The sequence below is a fragment of the Microtus oregoni genome, unplaced genomic scaffold (assembly GCF_018167655.1).
Source record: "Microtus oregoni isolate MIOR12 unplaced genomic scaffold, Mior012 000025F_ref0000491, whole genome shotgun sequence".
In the NCBI taxonomy this organism is placed as follows: Eukaryota; Metazoa; Chordata; class Mammalia; order Rodentia; family Cricetidae; genus Microtus; species Microtus oregoni.
This window is the reverse complement of record NW_024543084.1, coordinates 24333676-24357500: the sequence shown is the minus strand read 5'-3', so window position 1 is coordinate 24357500 and position 23825 is coordinate 24333676. Positions and strand designations below refer to the sequence as shown.

General features: G+C 54.9%; 2 protein-coding genes across 5 annotated transcripts in view; one reads left to right on the top strand and one right to left on the bottom strand.

The window, feature by feature from the left end:
* The window catches only part of Gdf1 (growth differentiation factor 1), a 1524-nt gene extending 1038 nt beyond the window's left edge, over positions 1-486 (top strand). Inside the window, exon 2 of the mRNA XM_041674271.1 lies at positions 1-486. This exon is cut by the window's left edge and continues 353 nt beyond it. Coding sequence (XP_041530205.1) covers positions 1-435 — 435 coding nt within the window. The 3' untranslated portion in view covers positions 436-486.
* A 397-nt stretch (positions 487-883) lies between these two features.
* Positions 884-22422, bottom strand: Upf1 (UPF1 RNA helicase and ATPase). 4 transcript variants are annotated; one of them, XM_041674266.1, is made up of 24 exons: positions 21953-22422; positions 13470-13609; positions 12434-12523; positions 10894-11061; positions 10346-10526; positions 9265-9426; positions 8669-8786; positions 8430-8528; positions 7955-8081; positions 7698-7857; positions 7502-7620; positions 7032-7196; positions 6835-6949; positions 6223-6366; positions 5772-5985; positions 4368-4485; positions 4026-4182; positions 3374-3516; positions 2896-3070; positions 2716-2797; positions 2066-2227; positions 1768-1985; positions 1482-1604; positions 884-1369 (listed from the first exon to the last, which is right to left on the bottom strand). In XM_041674266.1, the coding sequence occupies exons 1-23, from the start codon at positions 22166-22168 to the stop codon at positions 1485-1487; spliced, it is 3393 nt and encodes a 1130-aa protein (XP_041530200.1). In that variant the 5' UTR covers positions 22169-22422; the 3' UTR covers positions 884-1369; positions 1482-1484. The 4 variants fall into 4 exon arrangements, with proteins under 4 accessions (XP_041530200.1, XP_041530201.1, XP_041530203.1 ...); XM_041674267.1 differs by having other exon boundaries at positions 7955-8063; XM_041674269.1 differs by having other exon boundaries at positions 8702-8786.
* Between the last annotated feature and the right edge of the window lie 1403 nt (positions 22423-23825).

The following is a 23825-nucleotide window of genomic DNA, read 5'->3' as shown; positions in this document are numbered from 1 at the left end:
AGGCTGGCCGAGGCCTCGCTGCTGCTGGTGACGTTAGACGCCCGCCTGTGCCCCCCGCCGCGGTTGCGGCGCCACTCCGAGCCCGGGGTGGGAGGTGGTCCAGGGGGCGCGTGTCGCACACGACGGTTGCACGTGAGCTTCCGGGAGGTGGGCTGGCACCGCTGGGTGATTGCACCGCGCGGCTTCCTGGCCAACTTCTGCCAGGGCGCGTGTACGCTGCCTGAAGCGCTACAGGGACACGGTGGGCCGCCCGTGCTCAACCATGCTGTGCTGCACGCGCTCATGCACGCGGCCGCCCCAACTCAGGGCGCAGGCCCGCCCTGCTGCGTGCCCGCACGCCTGTCGCCCATCTCCGTGCTCTTCTTCGACAACAGCGATAATGTGGTGCTGCGACACTACGAGGACATGGTGGTGGACGAGTGTGGCTGCCGCTAACTACCTGGGACACCCTTGCAGGGACGACCCCACGCGAAAGCAAGGACCATTTGTTCATGTTTTATTGGTGACAAAAAGCTTAAAACAAATTTGACCAAAAATTAAGTTCCATTGCGTTGGCGCAGGTGTGCCTGGGTAGGGGTCGGGTGGCCGCTGCGGGAGGTTGGGGGGCCGTGGCAGGGCGCCCAGCAATGAGACCTCCACCCACGACGGGGAAGAACCCGCGGGCCGTCACGCATTGGTCACGCTCAGGAGTTTGCCTGCGGCCTCTGAAGCTCAAACGCAAAACAAATCCTCTGGCCATGGTGCAGGCGGTGATCCCAGGCTGCGGGGCTCAGGCTTCTTAGCGCGGCCTCTCTGGAAACTTCTTGCATCTCCCAGGTCCACCACTAAGGTCTTAGAGACAACTGATCAAAGTACTTCCCATACTCCTTTGAAGGAATTCTTGAAAAAAAAAAAAACAACAAAAAAAAATAAAACAAAAAACCCAAACACCATATTTTCTTTAAATGAAACCCCTTTGCGCTGGGACCGCGCCATGACGCTCCTGGCCGCCCGCTTGGGCACAGAAACGCGAAGTTCGTCCTGCTAAAACATAGCCCCTCAAATCACGAGAAACAAAGAAAAAGAACAGCGGGCCGGTCCTGGCGAGGCCGCTCCCTCTGGCGGGCTCGGCGCCGGGCCGGCCTCGTAGCGGTGCGGGCCTCTCTCCTCTCGCCGCCCGCAGGGGGCGCCCGCTCCTCGGCGCTCCACTCCGTCGTCCTCCCTGGCCGCTCTCTGCTCGCTCTCGCTCCTCTCTCCTCTCCTCGGCTGCTCACACAGTGGTGCTTCAGTTTTAGCAGTGGAAAACAGGTATCCATTTATTTTTATTTTTTATTACCCAGAATAAGATGCTGATAGACTAAGCCACATAGCTTAGCTCTTTCGCCGCCACCTGTAATCAGGGACAGGAGTGAGAGGTGTCACGGCCAAGCAGAAGCAGAACTACCCACACCCCACATTTATCTGCACTTGGTTACGGGGGTTGAGCCCACTAGGTTACTTGCCTTCTAGTACTGGGACAGCCCGGTGACCCCGCCGTGCTGATATGCCCGCTCTCCCTGGTAAGTGGAGTCTTGCGAGAGTGCCACGTCAATCTGTGACTTAAACTCATCACCGAGGTAGCTGTCCTGAAAGGCAAAGCTAGAGTGAGCGAGGCAGGGCCCCCACCAGCCCACACTCTGGGAAGAAACCCCATACTGTGGCAGGGTGACAGGCCCAGGGCCCAGTCTAGGCAGGGTCATCCACCCTTCAGAAAGGCAGCACGATGGCCGTGTGCAGCTGAGGGCCCACCTGGGACAGCTCTGGCTGGGAAAGGCCGGGCTGGCTCATCTGGGAGGGCTGGCTCATGGACACGTAGCCCTGGGTGAGGGCGCCCTGCGAGAAGGGCTGTGAGGCCACATCCTGGCTGGCCTGGCTGTTGGGAAGGGTGGTCTGGCTGGGCCCTGGAAGCCCAAAGCGATTCTTCTGGCGGCCTCCACGGCCAGTCTTGCTTTTTGGGGTGCCCCGGCCTGAAAGACAGCAGTGAAAGACAGCACAATCCACCTGAAAGCCGGGTTCAGATGAGGGCAGGGCAGGGAAAGGCCATTACCAGCAGCGGGCCCGTTGGCCTGTCCAAAGTACCCAGGTGGTGGCATGGGAGGCATGACCAGGTTGAAGGGAATGGGGATGTTCATGGCGGCCACATGGCTGGGACCCGCACTGATCATGCCAATCTGGTCGTGGGTCTGGAAGTACATGTTTGAGGGCCGGCCTGCAAGATACCAGGGGTCAGAGGCAGGGCCCCAGTGGGCAATGCTGCAGTGGTAGCTGCTAGGCCAGTCAAGCAGACCAGCAGACGGGGGCTGAGGGTCTGCCACACAGGGTGCTAGTAGAGGGTAAGAAACTCAGAGGTAGGCGAGACTGTCCATAATGAGTTTCTAGGCAACTCACAATCTTCCAGAAAACAGAGGCCAGTCTGGCTGAGGTACACACAGGCTTGCCTCAGGGCACACAGGGCAGTAGCACTCAGCAGCCTCAGTGGCACCAGAGGGACAGTGGTACAAATCACTAGCAGAGGCCAGTGTAGCTCTGGGGGTCTTAGAAGGGGCCCCAGGGGCCTGCTTGGAGAAGCCACATCGACCAATTGGGAAAGCTCCAAATGGAGGTCAAGGACTGAGTCTGGGAGGCCACCCAGGGGGTGACAGGTCCAGATTGGGACTTGGGAAGGTCAACACACTGGTGGTTGCCAGGAAAACTTACCCTGGCTACTGCGGTCATAGACAGATCCAGGGATGATGGCCTCGCGGGCATCATACATGGCTGTAGTCATGAAGCGGGCCCCCTGCAGGGTGGCACAAGAGTGAGGAATGTGTCAGTCAACAGCAGCAGGGGCTAAGAGCTCCCAGCTTTCCCAGGCCCTGGGCCAGCCCATTGGCCCACCGGGTTGACGGTGTTGACGAGCTTGCGAGGCTTGCTGAACTGCATGAGGCTCTCACGCAGGTTGTTGAGTGGCCCTTCCACCAGCGCCTTCTGCTCCTTGTAGTAGCTCAGCAGGTGGTTCCACAGTGGCTGCTTCGACAGTGCCTTTGGGTTACCCACAATGATCACACCATATCTGCAGGGCAACAGACATGCTAAGAGCTTAGGGCTACACCCACATGACTGCAGTGTCTAGGGCTAGCACCTTGAATATTAAGAGCTGGGTGCCAAGAACCCAACATTGGTCAACAAATGAGGAAGCACCTTAAACAGCTGAGCAATTGGAACCAATCATGACTCAAGCAGAAAAAGGACAGGGTACCAGAGACACAGGGACACACCAGGTCTGAGTGCACTTCCAGGACAGACGTGGAGAATAGGGCAAAGGAAGGGCTTCTTGTTCCTGTCTGGAGGAAGGTAGCAATGGGCAGCTGCCTACCTGGCTCTGGTGAGGGCCACATTGAGACGCCGGGGGTCGTTCAGGAACCCAATGCCCTGGTGCTCGTTGGCACGCACACAGGACAGGATGATGAAGTCCTTCTCCCGGCCCTGGAAGGCGTCCACACTGGCAATCTCCACTTCCTGAAGGAGACAATGCCCTATCAGTCATGGAGAAGTGGAGACTGCATGGGCTGCATGGTGACAATCCCTGGCCCTGGTACAACCAACATAAGATCACCAGAGCTCCTCCTCTGCCACATGTTAGGGTGGCACCAGCTGTTCTGCTCTCTTACAAAGTCTTACTGTGTAGCCCTGGCAGTCCTGGGCTCACTCTGCACTTCTGTGCCAGCTGGGTGCTGACATCAAAGGCAGCACTCACCACACACCCTTTCCACTCTCACCTCCAGCAGTCCAGAAGCTGCTCTGACTGCAGCACATCAGGCAGCCCTGCACATGATGTGGTCATGTGCTTGCTCCTCGCCGCTCAACACACCAGGGCACATTTTAATGCATTATCTGCTGTGCCCTTGCATATACCCCACAGCACGTGACAACAGGACTTGCCCTTTTCTTCCACTATGTGCAGTTGTCTCTGGTCACCAGGAAGGCTGCACTCAGCCCTGGCCCTCGGGGCACTTCTGACAGCCTACCTGGTAGAGCTTCGTGTGCAGGGAGCCACTGAACTGCATGTATTGCACCAGGTAGGAGCGCTGGCCCTCATAGGGTGTGATGATGCCAATCTGGTCAGGCTTGGCACCTGCCTTCAGCAGCTTTGTAGTTATCTTCTCCACATTAGCTGCCTCGGTCCTAAGAACATCCGGCTTTCAGTGACAGGCTCCCTACAGCCGTCCCCAGCCTGACATGATTTCAAGCAACCACGGGGGAACTAGAGAGCACATGACAGTCACCCACGCCTTCTCTTCACTGACAAGTACAGCAACCCAGGGAATGAGATGCTACGGTGGCCCCACGCACGGGTCGAGGCTGCACACCTGTTGAGGTAGGACGTGCCGGAGCTGGCAATCTCCTCCTGGCCCTGTGTCACGTAGAAGAACATGGGTTTGTCCGGCTGTGGCCACTGGAAGTCAAAGCCCTTCTTGACACGATCCGCTGTGTCGAGGAAGACAGAAGTGTCACTGCTGAGATGCACCAGGGCTCTAAGTACACAGACACTGAGGAAAGTGAGGTCACCGCACCAGTGGTACTGTCTCCAGGGCTCCCGGGCCAGAAGAGGGCAGCCAAGGGACCAGGCCAACACTGTTTAAGGCATCACTAGGAACAGGAGACATTCTTAGTCCCCTAGAAGCTACACCACTGCAATTTAGGGGACCCAGAGCTGCCATGACAGTGGGACCAGTCAGCAGCACCTGTCACAAACAAGTTTGTCTATAGACCCTCATCCTCACATCAATCCTGGGCCTACCAATCAATACTCTGCTGACCTAGGCGTCACACTGCACCCCCTGGCTGCCACTATTCTAGGTTTATTCAGGCTTCCCACTGTGCAGATCCTCACACCCTAGAGGCTAAATCCACTCCTACCAGCTTAACCCTTACCAGGGACCTTCCTCCCAAGGGTCCAATGTGTCATAGCCCATCACTAGTAAAGGAAGTTGGCATCAGGGGGCACCTTGCCCTAGGCCCTCCAATGTACCAGGGGAGCACAGCATGGTCCTTTGAACTTGTCAATGGAGTTTGGGGCCTAACAGCCACCCACAGAGGAACACACACCCTAGGTGGAGGCAGGCCATGGTCCCACAGGAGCTCTGGTGCCCACCAGGCAGGGTCTGTCCTGGTATAGCGTAGCCAGGGACATGCAGGCCTCTCCCAGCATTTCAACTGTGACACCTGAGTCATAAGGGGCAGCAGAGAACAGGAAACTCCAGGGACTGCTCCCATACTTGGGCAGCAGCACAAGTCACAGCTGGCGAAGCAGTGGTCTCCCTGCCTGCAGCTGCTGGGATTCCCATGCCACACTACATGGCACAGATCTCATCAGCACCATCCCTGTCTGAATTCATCAAACTCAGGCAACTCAAATCCACATGGACTCACTGAGAAACAAACCCACTGCTGAAGCTGTATGTGTGTTGAGATGGGGTCTCACTATGTAGCCCTGGCTGGCCTTGACCTATGCTTCCTAAGTGCAGGGATTAAAGATGTTATAAATTTTTATGAGAAATAACTTTATACTGCTAAAATCAGACAGCAGCCTTTTCTTCCTCATGGTCAAATCCCTCTACTCCACAGTCAGACTGCATGGAGGACAGCTGGGCCCAGAGCCAGTGTGGAAGAGAACTCTCCGGCAGGAAACCTGCCATAGCAGACCCATTGTGTGGTCACCACATACACTGTGCCCAAAGTGCTGGTGGGAGTTAGGGAGGCCCAACTGTTACCTGCAGTGACACCGTTCTGCAATGAGCCCTCGTAGAAGATGTTGGACGGGAAGGCGCTGAGTGCAGGGTGCATGCGGTACTGCACCTGCAGGCGGATGGGCCGGATGCCGAGCACCACCAGGCGCTCGAAGAGCGACTGTGACAGTCCGGCCTTGGCTGCCTTTTTGCACATCACCACAGGGCCCAGCTGACAGTGGTCACCCACGAGGATCAGCTGTGGCAAGAAGTCCCACAAGTCAACACCTCAGGCTCTAGCCAGCCTAAGTGCCCCCTCCCCCGACAGGGGTTCACTCCACCATCCAAAAGCAAGACTGTGAGTGCACACTGTGCTCACACTGCACAGCAGGAGATGGCAGCAGTGGACCACATGGACCTCCTGCAGGCCTTGTGCCACCCACCCAGCACTGCTACGGACAGGACATCAGAAGCCACTCAAGTGGCAGCTACCTACCTGCTTGGCCCCAAGGACCACAGGCACCATGCACTCAGGCTCAGTGGCCTGGGTGCTCTCATCAATAAGGATGGAACGGAACTGCATCTTGGCCAGCCTTGGGTCACCAGCACCCACACAGGTGCAGCAGATGACATCTGCGTTCTGTAGAAGCATAGGCGTAAGGACACATACAGTTGCCCCGCTCAATATCCACTCAGCAACTGTGTATGTAGGTACATCTGTGTGCATGTGTGTATGTTTTCCTGATGGAGTTTAGCTGTGTTGCCCCAGGCTGACTTTCCACAAGCAGTTCCCCAGCTAAACAAGCCACTCCTTCTGCCACCCAAATATCAGCACCACAGGCTACCATGAGCAGGAATGTTCGAGATGGTAGTCCTCTGGGGCACACTCCCCAGCACAGAAACAGCTCTATGTCTGCAGGACAGTGCCAAGCTGGAGGAACCCCAAGGCTGAGACTCCAGCTTTGGTAGCTGTGTGTCCCTGTCTGTGGGCACAGATGTAAAGACCAGGGCCTTCAAGGGCTCCCACGCTCCTGACTCGGACAAGTCTCTCAAGCCTCTCTGCCCACAGGGAACGGCCCCAAGGCTCCTGGGCTGGCGCCACACTCACCATGAGCAGCTCTCTTTCAGCTGTGCGCTTGAGCGCCCGGTACCGCTTCTCATCTGCAGACGACAGTTCGCCTGTCTCGTCCTTCAGCTGCTGCAGCTTCTGCAGCTCAGGCATGCTACAGAACACACAGTAGGAGTAGGAGACAGTGCCAGTGGCAGCATGCAGCCTGTACCAGGCCCCCAGATGCAGATACTCACCTGTCCATGTTCCTAATCTGGTTGTGCAGAGCCAAGAAGGACACTGGCGAGTCAATGGCCTCCCGGCTCTTGGCACAGAGGCGTACAACCTTCAGTCCTGTCTGGTGGATCTTCTCTGTGAGCTGGTCCACGGCGATGTTACTTGGGGCACAGACCAGCACAGGCCTGCACAGAGTGGAGTGGGCTGTCAGCATCACCCAGGGAAGCTCAACAAAGGCCAACATTGGAGCTACACAGCTCTGATTCCAGCAGGTGCAGCCATGCCAAGGCAGAGCAAGTAGTTTCCTGTCCCCTACTCAGCAACCATCATCTGAACGCTGCCCCTACCCTTTCATTCATTTGAGGCAGCCTTGTGACTTTGGGACACACAAAATACCTGTATTATGACACTGCAGCGCTTTCTCTGTGGCCCAGGCAGAGCCAAAACAGCCCCCCTCCCACCCACAAGGCTGTTGCTACTGAGCACCTACCCATTGCCCTGCCGAGCAAGGTGGTAGACAATAGTGGCAGATGTCACCGTCTTCCCTGTGCCTGGCGGGCCCTGGATGAGGCTGAGTGGCCTCTGCAGCACGGTCTTCACAGCATACACCTGCAAGGACGTTGTTTCAGCAGAGCTATGGTCGCTACAGACGCCCACAGGCCCTGCTCCTAGGGTCCCAGTGGCACCTGAGAGTGGTTGAGGTCAGGGAGCCCCTGAGCTGTGAAGCGCTTTGGCAGCTGGCATTTGATGACTACATCCTCCACCTCGTGGCCCAGCAGCTTGTGGTAGATGTATCCTGACACGGAGGTCTCATCCACAGCAAAGGTTTTCAGTGCACTCTGCATCCTGTAGAGCCAGTGTAGGACCCATGTGGGTCACAGGTACTAGATGGAGGTGGAGGGGTCCCCATGGCCCTATCACCCTGGGGCATAGGTGGACGAACCTATCAAAAGAGGTTGACTTCCACACAAAATCCACCTGGAAGTTGTGGGTCACTTCCACAGGCGCACCCACACTGCTGCGGAGCTCAATAGCAATCTCATCACCGTAATCTGGACGCTGAGTTAAGTCTGCTTCCTGTTCAAAGCCGCTACCCTCTATAGGGCCACTGGCTTCTGGTCCTCCTGAGTGACACTCCATCCATCACTAGACTAGTTCCCCTTGGTGTCCGCCAAGGGGGACTGCTGTAGTCTGACTCCAGGCTATTACACAGACCGACACGTATGCGCACGCACGTGCAGAGAGACACACGAATAGCACTGTGGTGGGACAGCTTCTAGCCAAGGCATATATAGTGCCGCCGTGTGCATGTTCCACACAGAGGGAAGACAGGAAGGAATCACACACGTTAAGGCCTTGGGGACAGCCAGGGGTCCTGTTATGGCACCCATCCTCCCAGCTGATGTAGCAAAGGATACTATCAGGGACCTTGATGACATGGCCAATCCCCTTCCATAGGGGTGCTAGGTCCCCTTTGTACCGCAGACAGATCTCGTCGCCCTGCATGAGCCGCATATCTTGCAGGAAGGAGCAGCAGAGTTAGCACTTTCCAGAGGGCCGTGACCTCCACCATGCAGAGTTCACAAAAGAACATGATACAGGGGACTAGGGATTTTAGGCTACTTATGGTCACAAATATTTTAAAACTTACAATCACCTCTTAACCAAATTATGACTAAATCCTCATTACCAGAGTCAGTCTTGGGCAAAGTGAAGAAGGCGATTCTCTTCTTGTTAAGGCCCAGGTCCCACCTGACCGTGATGTTATCTTGAGTCTGAACATATGAGAAACAGGGGCCAAGTTAGCCTACCACCCACTCCCGGGCCAGGCTCCCCACAGGATGGGGCCTCTACGGAGGCCATGCCTGTGCCGCGCAGCCTTTGGGGTGCAGTGCACAGCACCCACAGCCAGGAACTCCAACATCTGGGAAAGAAGCAACAAGGACCCACCCCCCCAACACCCGCTGCCCAAGCTGGCCCCAGCAGCAGACTTTGCAGAGAGCCTCAGGAGACCCCTGCACGCCAGGATCTGTGGGGAGAAGGTGGAACTGCAGACAAAGTTGTGAACCAGACACAGGGGTTCTCTCTGACTTTAAAAGTAAGAAACATTTTTGGCCTTCTTTCAAAATGCCCACAGTTCTGGTCTGATGCTGTTTGCGTTTCTGGTTCCATCCAGGTTCAAGCTCTAGAAGAGTCCCTGACCCTCAGGAGACACTCTGGTAGAGATCCAGCCTACACACTGCACCACATCACCTGTGACTCCTTCAGCTTCTTGTCGTAGTCAGCTTCTAGCTTCACCAGGGGCCCGAAGATGTTCTGGTACTGATAAGCATCCTCATACCGCAGGAGCACGTGCTGGGGCTCCTCATCCACGCCGGGCTTCTCCAGGTCCTCCAGGGTGGCTGAAGGGTTTTCCTGTGGCCAAAAATAGCGCTGTGCTTGCCCTGCTTAACCCATAGTCAGTGATCGAGAGCACGGAAGGAAACCAACTGGGGCTTGCATGGCCTCTGAGCACAAACCCTCATGGGTGGAGAGTGGCCACTTTGCTGTCAGTCTACGCTCTAAACCTACTGTACTGATGGTTGTGGTCATGTCCGGCAGCATTCTGACCCCAAGAAACCTGTAAAGAGCACCCCCAGGGCCCAGAGCAACACTAGGCCCACAACCAAGGGCGCTTAAGAGTCCTGGACATCCCCCAGTGAGCCAGGTCCATCCATCTCTTACATTCTGCACCCACATGCCTCCCCTGGGACTCACTGAGCTCAATAAACACCACTGTGGAAAACAGAACAGAATCTAGGTACATCACATCACAGCAACTGGAACCTGATCATCCAAGTGCAAAGAGACTAAGTTGGAAAGGCTTACAACACTTTGTCCCACACTACTTGTGATTCCTGGTTAAAAGATGCTCAAGTGACATTCCTAACAAGATCTGAACAATCTAGCTAGTCCCAGGAGGAGCCAGAATCCCACATCTGACCTCAAGCCCTGACTCATCCTCTGGGACAGATGCTCTCTGGAGCAGGAAATCTCATGACAGCCTCAACCAACTACTCAGACCATCCACTCTGTATCCTTCAGCCAGCAAAAAGACCCACTAGTTGGATCTCTGTGAGTTCGAGACCAGCCTGGTCTACAAGAGCTAGTTTCAGGACAGGCTCCAAAACCACAGAGAAACCCTGTCTCGAAAAACCAAAAAAAAAGACCCACTAGCCCCTGCAGGTTCCCCAGACCATGTCTTTCCTCCCCATGTCCCAAAGGCCCCAGTGTCAGGCTGGCTGTGTGCTCTTGTGTCTCTGCAGCCTTGGGCTAGCATCTCTGGATGGCTCACCTTCCACAGCTCCTCCAGCTTGTTGATCTGCTGTGCAGTGATCTGCCGTGCCCGCAACTGCTCCTGCTCTGAGGGAATCTTGACCAGCCATGAAAGGAAGCATCGGTCCTGGATCAGGGGCTGCCACTGGGAGCTGTCCCAGTTGATGTCCTTTAGGCTGCTCTGGCTGGCACAGGGCTGCCTGTGCAGATGTGGGGCAAGACAACGGGTTAGGACCTGGCCCAGGAGGTCTCTAACTAGCCAGAAGCCAGCAACATCCGCACACCTCAGCTCTGGCCCCAGCTCACAGTAGACTTCCTTCCTTTTTTCGATTTTTTGGAGACAGGGTCTCAGTATGTAGCTGGTCCTGGGCACTCTATGTAGACCAGGCTAGCCTTGAACTCAAGAGGTCCTCCCGCCTCTGCCTCTTAAGTGCTGGAATTAAAAGTTTGCACTACCATACAAGATCAGACTTCATTTTCTAATTTGACCAGAATACACACATAAAAGCCCCTTGGATCCCAACAGTCCCTGCCCTGCTCAGTCCTGTGCTGCTACAAGCAGCTCACCTGCACAGCAGCACCACTACTGAGTCAGCCTTTGCAGGGATGAAGCCCAGCAGGAAGACATTGCGGCAGCCGCAGTTGTAGCATTCCAGCACTGTCTCACCCAGGGGTCCATCCTTGTGCAGCGTCACTTCCTTGCATTTTGCCCTTACCAGGTGATTTACAATGTGGCTGGAACCAGGAAAACATTGGCAGTCAACACCCCAAGCCTGTCTTTTCACCATTTGCAGATCTATGGCCCCCATGGAATGTTCTGGGTACTACCTTTCATGGTCCTCTAGCACAGGTGGTCACACCTCATGCCCGTGCACCCTGGAGCCACAGTCCTGCCCCAACCAATCTACCTACAGGGAACTGCTCATTGGCTCACAATCCCTGCAATTTCTTCCATTCCCATTTTCTTTAGCTGGTCCAGTTCATGATCCTCTAATACCACTAACGGCTGGATGGGCACAGCATGGCTCCCCAAAAGAGGAGAGCCCCTTTCTCCCATGCCTACCTGCAGGTCACCTCCTGGTCTATGCAGCAAGGGACTGCTCTGAAGACTGCAGCTCCCCCATTCCTTCCATGCTGCCACATACGAGGACATGGTCTACCTCAAGGATGGCCTGTGCCAGACTGGTCAGCTCAACCCAGAGGGCCCATGAACTCTGCCAGCTTTTCTGATTGTTATAGGGGATGCCAGTCTTCAAGACCCCATTACAACCTTCACCAGAGTCCTCTGGCAGCCATCCAGCCACTCTTGGCTTTATAGGCCTGACTCCTAAACAGTGGCCACTAGATGCCTTGCTTTAGTGGCCAATTTCCCCCACCCCAATCCAGGACAGGCCCTTCTTGCCTACTGTGAGCTTTATTCTATTGCTTTTTCTGCACAGGAGGAACTGGTGCCAACGGAGCAACACTAGAACCTTCTGAGAATGGGATGCGTTGGTCTCAGAAGATGAATTTAAGACCATTTAAAGATGCTGGCCCCTGCCTCCTGACCTTTCTGCACCTACAAGCTTCTGTGGCATTGTAATATATATTCTGAGAAACAGGCCCCTGCTGGCAGTGGAGCACAGGCACACTAGACTCAGCTCTGCTTCTCTCAAGGAGTGGGAGGACCCTGTCATCATTATGGAAAGCCAGAATGGAGTGGGGCTCAGTAGGAACACCCAGGGATGGTGACAATTCTAGTTCTTCCTAATGACTTAGGATCTGGAACCATTTGCCCCAGAGACAATCAAGTGAGGGGCGCCAACTGGATGCCCGTAACCTCCCAGGAACAAGGACAAGTAGGCTGTACCAGCCTCATCTCATGTGAGACAGGCACAGACTAGGAATGAAATTACGCCAAACTCCTCGCATAATGAGCCAGCCAGAGAATCAATCAAGGGTAAACACGCCAAGGCGTTCACACGCCACCATCTGTTTCATGTTACACCAGTCAGAGGGAGCCCAGGTTCACCAGCGCCATCACATTCCACGTTTCACTCCAACGTCATCGTAACTCACTGTAGCCCAAGCGCCACTGATTAAACACACATGCATGGCTGTTAGCTACCTGCCAGAAGTATTTCCTCGGCCATTGCAGAACCACTTCTTGCTGGTATTGCAGTAAACCACGCAGGCAGGATCATGGATTCCGCAGTAACTGGAAAAGTCCAAACTCCAGCAGTCAGTGCTGGCCCGCAGCCTCTGGGATAAGTCCTTCTTCTTACAGAGCTTCTGGTTTCCATTAAACACAAACCCAATCCCAGCAAGTCAAGTAACAAAGTCGCCTCCACTAACACACTAAGGTGAGGGCAAAACAGATGCCAGGCAGCACAGACCAAAGCGGTCCTGGCCCCTCCCCTCAGATTGCAGGTTAGAAACAAGGCTGTGGTCAGGGGAGCACCTGACTTCAGTAGAAGGCACTATGGACCCAGCAAACTCTCAGGCCTACCTCAGAGGCTGGTGGTGCTATGCAGCACCCTATGTACCCTAAGTCACAGGTTCTCCATAGCTCTCTTGTGCACTGGGCAGGCTGGGGCAGGAGCTGTCAGACAGAACAGGTTCTCGCTGGCTCACTAGTCTACCCTGGCAGCAAGGAGGACGAGGGCACCCAGCTCAGCCTGCCCGGGGGCTCTGGAAAACACTTGTAAATCAGGAGAGCCATGAGAAAGGAAGGTCTGTGGAGGAGAGAGGCCAAACTCGTCCTGAAGAGGGCAGCAGGTGGCTGCAGAAGCTCCAGTGAAGGCACCAGCTCTGGCCTGGGGGTGAGGGGTGGTGGGACAACTAAGGGCTAGCTGAGCTGGGTGTATAGCAGCTGGGACATCCCAGCTCTTTAAGCCTCCACTCGCTCGTATGACTCTGATGGAGCTGAGAACCACAGCTGATCAGAACACAGCCCAGCCCACAAACATGTCCATGCTCCCCCACCTTTCAGAGTGGCTCTTCAGGGTCCCTGGGTAAATGGTTGTGGTTCCTCTCTAGCTCCTAATCACCAAAGAGTAGGGCTGGTGCAGGGGAACCCACCTGAGCTACGTGAACTTGGGGTGTCAGGTACTGAGCCCAGGGTTCTGACAAGCAATAGGGACTGGAGTCACCTCCTAGCCTACCTGCAGGCGTGGACTGGGAGGTCCTTGGTGTAGTACGTGTCTTCTTCGTCTTCTTCAAAGTTGAGCTCAGCCAGCAGCTGACTGGTCTTGGCTACACTGTCATCCACAGCCCCGTTCTGCAAGATGCCCTCTGGTCCAACCTACAGTAGAACACAATCCCAAAGGGTGCCACTCAACCTGATGGCTGAGAAACTATCCGCACAGCTGAGGTGCACAGGAACAAGACAACTGTTCCAAACCCATCACACACCCTAGGAATAGTCGTGTACCACAAAGGCAGAAGCAAGGCTTCCATGCCCAGGTGGTGCTTTATGGTGAGGCCCAGGGGGGGGTCTCAGTCACAGCACAGGATGTCGGCACCGAAACCTCACCACTGAGACCATGCCGCCTTGGCTAGCCTGAGGCAAGGCTCCATAACCCCAGGAAACAGACACCTCCTCATCAACCATGCTTCAGCACCAGGTTCCCACCTTCAGCCACCCCAGCTGACACCTGTGGACGTGAGCCTTTCAAGCCGCAGGCAGGCATTTGCAAGTCACTTCTCAGATCCTAAGACAGGGTGCCCACGAGAGGCGATTCCTAACACTACCAAGATGCACCTATATGGCTGGGTCACTGTCCGTGAGTACTCCTCAGACCACAGTCACCCCATGTCTATACTGACTTCAAAGGCAACATGGGAGTATGCTCGGTGGTCTAGAAGCAGTTTTAGACAAGAAAGGCCCAAAGTAAGTCTGGACTCGTCTTCCTCAGTACTGGGACAGAGCCAGGATCTCATGTATCAGCAGGAGCTCTACCAACGTCCTCTCCAGCCCTGGCCCCAGTGCTCCAATTTCTAGATGACAACATGCCACTGCAAAGAATCCCTTTAAAACTGTGACAAAAACAAAACAAACCAAAACAAAAACCCCAAGCCATAGAGCAAGCCAGGTATGGAGGTAGGAGGGTTACCATAGGTTCCAGGCTGGGCTGAACCGGGGTTGCTTTTAAGCGAGCATATCAGTGTTATCAGTGGCATTATTTCTCACCCTATGACAGGCCTGTCCCATGATGGCCACTAAATACTTCCTTCTCCAGAGCTATGACCATTATGAACTTTCTGTACAAGGATACTAGGGAGCGCCTGTAAGCGGGACTATTACAGAACCTGACTGGCTCACTTCCCTGAGCCACCACCTGTGTGGGACACCAGCTTAGGACCCTCACCTCACTCAAAACCCAGCCTTGCTAGACAGAAGCGCTCAGAGCTCTAACAGAAGTCCTTACAGGCCTGAGAAGAGGCAAGGCAGGGCTAGGAGGCTGTCGTGACTGCTACGACTGTGCCGACTACAGGGACCAAGGTTACGTCTCAATTCTCCAGCCCACATATCTTCACACCTGCTGCTCCCAGGAGCCATCAATTCTCCCCAGGCCACACCATTTTCCATTCCCCCCACGGGTACAGGAGCTCAGATTTCTGCCTGTCTCTGCTACACATGGTGTCTTCTAGCCATGTAAATGGGGCTGAGATGGAATCCTAGGGTGGCCTTGAGCCATCATTCCAGTGACCATGCATGCACTGTTGGTCACTCCGTCCCCTTTCCCATGTGTCTGTGAGCCCCCCACCCCCCACCCCATGTGGTGCCTGGCCTGGAATTTTGCCAGATGGTCCCCACTGTGGACAGAGGCTGGACTGTATCCCAGGGTTGGGAAGGAGGGTGATGTCTCAGTGGTCCTGACTCAGCTGCTGCTTCTTTAAAAATAAATAAATAAATAAATAAACAAACACACACACACACACGCACAGCATTGGTATTTTGCCTGCATGTATATCTGCACAGGGGTATCAGATCTTGGAGGTACAGATAGGTGTACCACATCGGTGCTGGGAATTGAACCTAGGTCCTGTGCAAGAGCAGACAGTGCTCTCAACTGTAGAGCCATTTCTCCAGCTCTGATTCAGTTTCTCATTCTACAAAACCTAGAATTGTCCCCACCCAGTCTTCTAGGGAAGCTGTCTACTGACTTCTGGAGAAGAGCCGTTCTTATTTGTTCCAGTGGTGCTGGGATGGAGCCCTAAGACTTCTGGGCGCGTACCCACAGCTGAGCTGCGTGACAGTCACAGGTTCATATTAAGAAACAGCCTTTCCAGGCTATAGTGGAATAGGAGGCAGAGAGAAGCACATCTCTTCAAGGCCAAGGCCAGCCAGGGTGCCACAGTGAGATCCTGTCTTGAAAATAAAATATAATTTTTAAAAGGAGAAAGGGAAATATTTTTCTGCATGTAGAGCCAGTCAGGTGTGAGACATCACCAGGGTGTCAAGGTCCTAACAGCACTGTGCTTACATCCCTCATGCAAGCTAAGGGTGAGAAGCCCTGGTCACCCTGAGAGGCAATATAAGATAAACACAAGGAAGATTCTCCAGCACCCAACAAAGGCCAAGCTGGAAAAAAGATTCCAGACTCGGTGCACAGCCTGGCAATGGACTACCCACCTCTACACATTCTGTGACTGTTGAGGGCAAGCATCTCACACTCTCAGAGGGACATCTGGTCCCAAATGGTAACAGAATGAGCTAAGAGCAAGGGACAGCACCTGGCAGAGCAGGGCCAGAGCCCTTGGCCCATGAGGAAGTCCAGGGCACACTGCCACCTCACCAGACTAAAAGTCATGCCATGGGTTCCCCAGCCAACTCAAGGGCTCAGGGCTGAGTGTCTTAGGCCCCGCTCCAGGAGAAAGTCTGCTCTAATACAACACTTGGGCCCACCCGGAAGCTGTCAAGTGAATTAAACCTACAAGGGTCACCTGCCTGAAGACTGATTCCCATAAGACACACAGAACTCAGACCCTGGGACAGAGCAGTGCAGAAAGGAACTGATTCCAGAAGAAACTTGTAGAAAGTTTCCATTGTGTGATGCTGTGACCTCAGACTAGAGGTGTACCACAGGACTCATGGGCATCACCCCACTTAAGTCTGCTGGCTGGCATGCACCGCCCTCAGCCTCAGTTAAGCTGGCTATATGCCTTAAGGTGTGCAGCACCCACCAGGGCAGCCTTGAATCTGTACCCGGCCCCAGGGCCACTATTTGGTCTACTCCTTGTAGTAACTCCACCCCTGAAGAGAGCCTGTCCTCCAGGAGGACCCAAGAGTCTTAGCCAAATCCATGTCTGCCATCCAAACACAAATGCTGGGATGTGAAGTGAATCATCTCTTGTTCTCCCAGGCCCTAAGCAGGAGATGAGTGGAAGCTGCATAGAATAGGGTACCCCTCCTCCAAATACACAGAACAGCCACACCCCTTCAGCTGGTCTTTCCAGCCTCAGGAGAACAGGACTTAGTGTCCTGATCAAGACCCAGCTGGGGCTGCTCCTGATCTGTGTGGCTATGAACTTTCTTTAAGATTTATTTATTTATTATGTATACAACATTCTGCCTCCATGTATATCCGCACGCCAGAGGACGGTGATAGATCTCATTACAGATGGTTGTGAGCCACCATGTGGTTGCTGGGAATTAAACTCAGGACATCTGGAAGAGCAGCCAGCGCTCTTAACCTCTGAGCCATCTCTCCAGCCCCGACTATGAACTTTCTTAACTTTAGTTTAGACCCAAGCTGAATTGTAGTCACTTCTGACCTATAACAAAGGCAACCTCACTGGGTCCAGTTCAGCAAGAAGTCCTCCTTTTCTCATCCTGTGGCCTCTGACCTCTATTCTGTCTGTATGGTATGAGCTCACTAGTACCTCCCAGGCACACAAGGATGGGACCATGCAGGTAGCAGAAAACTGCCAACCTGAGAGAGAGTACATGGTCAGGAGTCAGCCACCAAAGCCAGAAGTCATCCTAGGTGACAAAAGCAGCAGCTCGGCATCCAGGTGAGCCACACCCCATAGCCAAGCACTTGAGTCCCGAGGAAGCAAGCAGTGCTGCAGGCATGCTCCCATAAGAGCTGGAGCAGACTGGCCCAAACCATAAAAAGCACCCCACCAGCCCGGCGGTGGTGGCGCACGCCTTTAATCCCAGCACTTGGGAGGCAGAGGCAGGCGGATCTCTGTGAGTTCGAGGCCAGCCTGGTCTACAAGAGCTAGTGCCAGGAGAGGCTCCAAAGCTACAGAGAAACCCTGTCTCAAAAAAACAAACAAACAAACAAACAAAATAAAAAAACACCCCACTAAAGTGACCACCAAGCTGCTAACACTGTGGGCCACCATCGACACCTAGGCTCTAGGGGCCTCTTTTCTCATGAGACCAGAGGGACAGGGTTACTCAGCAGCCCGAGGAGAGGGCTCCAGTGCTGCTGTCATTCACAGGCTGTTCACACACGGCCAGCGGCATGCCCACAGCACTGCCATGGCATCCCCTGCTTCACCCTATACCACCTTCTGCCAGTCCTCTACTTAGCCCTACCTAAGGCCTTTCTGCCTAGGGCACATCACAGTGCCCGCAGTCCCTCCCCCCTCCAGGCCACGCTCTCACCCAACTTAGAAGCCAGCACCCCTAAAGGCTTCTATAAGCACTCAGGTCACCCTGAGTGCCACTGTCCTCACAGTGCTGAGTAGACACCATGAGCAACGCCAGGCCTTCCTCCATCAGTCCTGCATGCAGGAGGAAAGAAAGGCACCATGGGGCTGAGGTCAGGCCACAGGCTGCCAAGAGGTTATAAGGAGCACGAAGGAACACTTTAGGTGCAGAGGGGGTGCCAGTTCCAGCCAGGAGTTTAGTGAGGGCCTCATGTGTGACCACTGGTTAGTGAACATTGTAGTACAGGTGCTGCCCAGAGAACTAACTACACAGAGCCACAGGGGCTGCTGGACTCTGTAAAGACTACTGTCCCACTCTCTAGCTGCAGAGCCCAGCAGGGAAGGGCCCCTCACACATAGGGAGGGACACACAGAGCTAGGTAAAGATGCTAAGTTTAACAGGTCTCCGAGCCATGCGTCCTGCACATGTGCACTCAGGGCTGGAGCATTTTAACTGAGGGCAGGTCTCCACCCCACAGTGGGACACTGCAGGAGGCTGGACCCAAGTCTTTGGCAGTAGCAGGTGTGGTGTGGCCCACCAGACAGTGAAGACGGGCAGGATGGAAGTTCCCTGAGAAGAGGACAAGCGAGATGGCTCTGTGACTAGGGCTGGATGAGGTGCAAAAGTTCCAGAGTTTGAGCAGCAATGCCCGCAGACACTGGTGTCCCTCCCTGAACAGATTCCACTTCAAGGACAGCTGAGGGCACTGAGCCAGCAGCCTCTAGGCCACTTCTCCCTGCATACTATCACCATCCAGTGCTGTGTGGGCAAGACACCTGCACCTGCCGGTTCACCAGGAGGAGGAGGTACTGGATTCACAGCAGCACATCAGAGTCTCAGGAGGTACCTGAGGCCACTAAAACTCCCCAAGTCATCAGTACAGGAACATAGTAGTACCTGTCTCCTACAATTTTGATTTTTGCCATTTCACTTACGATGAAAGGCCTATGTGCTAAGCATATGACAGTGGTGACAGGTCCCCAAAGACCCATCACATCACAGCAAGGACAGTGCAGCCCTTCACTGCACCATTAGTGGGTCCTGTTTCCACCAGATCTCACTGAAAGAAAGGCCACAGCAGTGCTCAGGAGCCGAGCAGCCCAGGGGTCTCTCCCACAAGCCAGCACACAGCTGAGACCTGAAATCACCTTTCAGTGCTCACAGAAGAAAGAGACCTGGAAGAGTCAAGAATTGGGAAAAAAGCCTGGCCTATCTTGGGGACTTTGCAGGACAGTGCCAGCACATTCCATCTGGACCTGCAGGATTCTGACAAACACTGGGGCCTTTCACACAGAAAATGGGGACTTCTGGCGTTGACCCAACAGCCCTCTACCTCTAGACTCCAGGATCAAATCCCTGCCAGCATAGCAGTCCAGCAGCCCCCTAAGCAGTGGCGACATGGGACTCCAGGACAAGCTTCTTCCTCTAGAACATCTCCCACAGGCGCTAACCCACAGCAGAAAGTCAGCAGGGAGAGCTGTGTGCACTGCAGCCACTCAAGTCATGAAAAGGACACAATACATGCCAGCACATGGATGCACTGAGGTCACGACAGCAAGTGAAGAGTCAGGCACAGAGCTGGTGAACAACCAATTTAGTGTCTGCCCAGCGTGGACAGGGCTACGGCTCTGTCTGCACTCCAAAGGAATGAGCCACAAAGATGACAGACACAGGACAACCAAAACATGCCACCTCTCCACCAACAGGAAGGGCCTGGGACATTCTCATCCATAGAGGCCACAGGACTAGCATGGCCAAAGAGAGGCTGGGGTTGCAGGGACTCAGGATGAGATGCTCACCGTGCTTTCTGAGGGGGAGTGCAGGCTCCATGACTATTTCAATAAGGTTGGGGGAACCACCACTGGGCCAACAGGAAAAGCTCAACCTACTGGGCAGGGAAGCTTCCTAGGAGCCCATGACCAAAGATAATCACCTTCAAAGACAAGTAAGTTTAAAAAAAAAAAAAACAGTATTTCTGGTGCTTGGGGCCACTGGCTGTGCAAGGCAGGACTTTGTAATTCTGCTCACTTTCCACTCACAGATGTCCCACAGATGTATGTCCTCCTAAGACAGGATGGAAGGTGCTCCCTCCCTTCCCGGACAACAATTTGATGGTTTTTTTTTTTTTTTTTTTTTAGTTTTTCGAGAGAGGGTTTCTCTGTAGCTTTGGAGCCTATCCTAGCACTAGCTCTGTAGACCAGGCTGGCCTCGAACTCACAGAGATCCGCCTGTCTCTGCCTCCCGAATGCTGGGATTAAAGGCGTGAGCCACCACCGCCCGGCTAACAATTTCATGTTAAGAGAGGCCACAGGTGGGTGGAATGTGGCTCAATCTCCGATTTCAACTGGAGGAACAGGGCACATGCATGTGAGCACAAACACAAGTCTGCTGATGCACTTCAGCTAGAGCTAAAAGATCTTGAGAAGCAACCCCCCACTTCTGCTCCTGGTCTTCCCTTCACAGCCTGCTGCATGGTGGGTGACCCCACAGTTCTCTCCCCTCTCCAGGTGGATGAAGCCAAAAGGAAAGGTCTACCTGGTGGGGGAACTAACAGGAGGCCTGGCCTTCAGGGCCACCTCACTCCTCCAGGCAACCAGCTCTCTCCCCAGCTCCCTACACCGAAGGTGAACAGCTAGAAACAACACACACCTGTTCCCGATCGCTGTGGGGCTGAGTCAACCCTCTCCTTCTATTAGGACTGAAAATGAGTCCAAGTGGGTGGTCTACCCACAGGCATGACTCAACCAGCCAGCTCAAAGGCCCTTCCCCAACAAGGTCTGAGATCACTGATGAGGACTGGTGGTGTCTCCCTAGCCCCAAGCACAGGGACACACCTGTGGCTCCAGCCTGCAGCTCCTCTCTGAACACAGGAAAACAAGCTGTACAGTGAGAGCAACCTGACTATGAGGTGCTGGCCAGTTCCTAGTCCAAGCTGAAATACCTATGCCACCTGTCATTCAAAACAGAAGTCCCTCCCAGAGGCACCCATGTGATACCCACTGTCAATGCCTCTGAGGAGTAAAACTCAAACCCAACTTTTTCAAGCAGAGCCTAGGAGTTACATAACACTGGTTTCAGCAACAGGCAAACCCAGGAGGAAAAACAAACAGGCACTGGCCTCTCCAGCCACCCCAACCAGCCACGAGTGTGCTGCTTCCATCGCAGGCACCAAAACCCTGGCTCTGCCTTGCTCCACGGACCCCCAAACTTGAACCCAAATGGCCTGGCTGGAGGGATGATGGATTGAAATGATTAGTGGGTGGGATGAGGTGGTTGGACTGGCTAAAGAGGTGACCAAGGAGGGCACTTTGGGCCCAGAAGATAGCAACTGTGTACAGGTCATCTTAGGCCTGAGACCAAGGTAGGTTACCACAGACACACCCAAAAGGGGAGTGAGGACAGCTCTGCTCTGGCATGTCTTGAGCCGCAGCAGATCCTGTGTCACAGAAGGAAGGACATTTAGGCAGGTCACTGCCCAGCCTGGACAGGTAGAGGAAACAGGGCAGGTGGCAAGTAGGTGGTTCAAGAGGTAGGGAATCCGAGGAGATGGCAGAGAGCTGGGCCAGCGCTGCAAGGAGCTAGAGCAGGTGGCAGTGACTGTGGCAGGTACATGGGACATGGGATAGGTAGTTAGGACAGGTAGCTGAGGGTGGAAGCAGAGATTTAGGGAAGAGGCAAGTAAACTACAACCAGGGTAAGGTAACAGAGTTTTATCTACGGCAGGTTACGAGGACTCAAGACAGGTGGCGGTTACCTGAGGCAGTTAAACAGGAATGCAAAGTGGGTATCCATGGCCAGTTAACAGGGACTTTAAGGAGCCAGAGTGTGAAGCGGTCACCCGGGGCCTGCTAACTGTGCCTGGGGCAGGCTCACAGGGGCCCAGGACTGGTTAACTGAGATCTGGCACCCCAGCTCCCGCGCCCGCCCGCTCGCCCGCCCGCCCGCCCGGCTTCCGGCGCCGCCATGCGCCGCTCCGCTCACTTGTGCGTCGAGCTGGCCGGCCGCGCCGCCAGCGCCCGCTCCACTCGGGCCTCCCGCGCCGCCGGGGCCTCCGGGGGGCGTCTGCGTCTGGCTGGGGAGGGTGAAGTCCGTGAACTCGAACTCGGAACCCTGGGTGTCGGCGCCGAGCAACTCGGCCTCCTCAGTGTCCAAGAAGGTGAGCGTCTGGGAGCTGGGGCCGTACGCTTCCACGCTCATCCTGCCGCCCGGGCCGCGCCCTCCGCCGGCGCCTCGGCGCACTCGAGCCCGAGGCTTCGCCTAGGCCTAGGCCGTAACCTGGAGCAGCTGCCCCCGCCGCCGCCCCGCGAGCCGGGCGAGCTCCGAAGCGGCCTCCGGGAGCAGAGCCGAGCCGCCGGCTCCGAGCGCTGGGTCGCTGCCGCCGCCGCGCCCCTTCGCGTCGCCGCTCGCCTGAAAGCCCACCGCCGCTCTCAGCCCCCTGGACAGGAACCGCCGCCGCCGCTGCTGCGGTGCGCGTGCGCGAGCCCGACGCCGGCACAGGTGCGCGTGCGCGAGCCCGACGCCGGCGCAGTCGCGCGCGCTCCTCCCGGAAAGCGGCCAACTACGCCCGGGCTCTAGAAGCAGAGCGGGAGGGCGGAACTCGCCGTGCGCCTGCGCGAATGGGCGGGATTTCAACCGCCTTAAGGACTGGGGCTCGCGAGCTCGGCCCCGCCCCAACCGCTACTCGCGGTGCGCATGCGCGGCGGTGTTCGGGGCTGGGTGTTGAGAAGGTGCGTACTGAAGCTTTCCTCAAGCTGAGTGAGGGTGGAGGCTGGTGCGCTGGGACGGTGCACCTGCAGTCCTTGAGCCCTGCTTACCCCGTCTGTCACTCGGCTCGTGGCCATCCTCGGTGGACCCTGCCAATGGTGGTCACTGCTTCTCCTGGCGCTCCTGAAGCCTTTGACGACAACTTCTCCTTTCTTTTGTCTTGAAACCGGGTCTCACTACATAACCGTGCTAGCCTGGGACTCGCTGAGAAGGTGTCAGATCCTTCAGAACTACAGGTGGTTGTGAGCGCTGGGAGCTCAACCTCTGCGGGAGCAGTATGCACTCTAGCCGAGCCATCTCTCCAACCTGTTTTGTTCTCGATAGAGGGTCTCATACTGTAACCCAGGCTGATTTGGAACTCGGGTCAATCCACCTGCCTCAGAGTCCCTGGTACCACCACTGGAGATTGCAGTGTTTGCCACAGAACCCAGGCCTTTGTGCATGCTACAGCCACAGTCAGCATGGAGATGCAGGACCACATTCCTCCCTGTGCTTGTGTCCCACGCTCAGTGGAGGAAGCCCTGTGCTCAGAGAGCTGAGTCAAGGGTACAGGACACCTCTCGGATCTACCAGTCCTCGGCTGAGTGTGATGGTACATTCCTTAAATCCTGAGGGAGGCAGAGGTAGAAGGATCTCTGTGACTCTTTTGAGGCCAGCCTGCTCTACATAGCAAGTTCCAGGCTACCCAGAACTGTCTCAAAAACAAACGAAAAAGATAGAAAAACGATGTGGAACATGGTGACACAGGCCTTTTATCTCAGGACTCTGGAGATGAAGGAGAATCCGATTCAAAGCCATCCTAAGTTATATAGCAAGTTTGAGGCTAGCCTGAGCTACATGAAAACTTGGCTAAAAATAATAATCAATAGGTAAATGTTGATGAGACCAAGGATTAGCCTTGGTCCTTACAGTCTTCCACCACAGGACAAGGCCGTGCTTGTAACTGCTACTCAGGAAAAGGTTCTCCAATGCCTTCTTTTTTCGATTATTTGCATGTGAGCACACTTTTTTTTTTTTTTTTGGTTTTTCGAGACAGGGTTTCTCTGTGATTTGGAGCCTGTCCTGGCACTAGCTCTTGTAGACCAGGCTG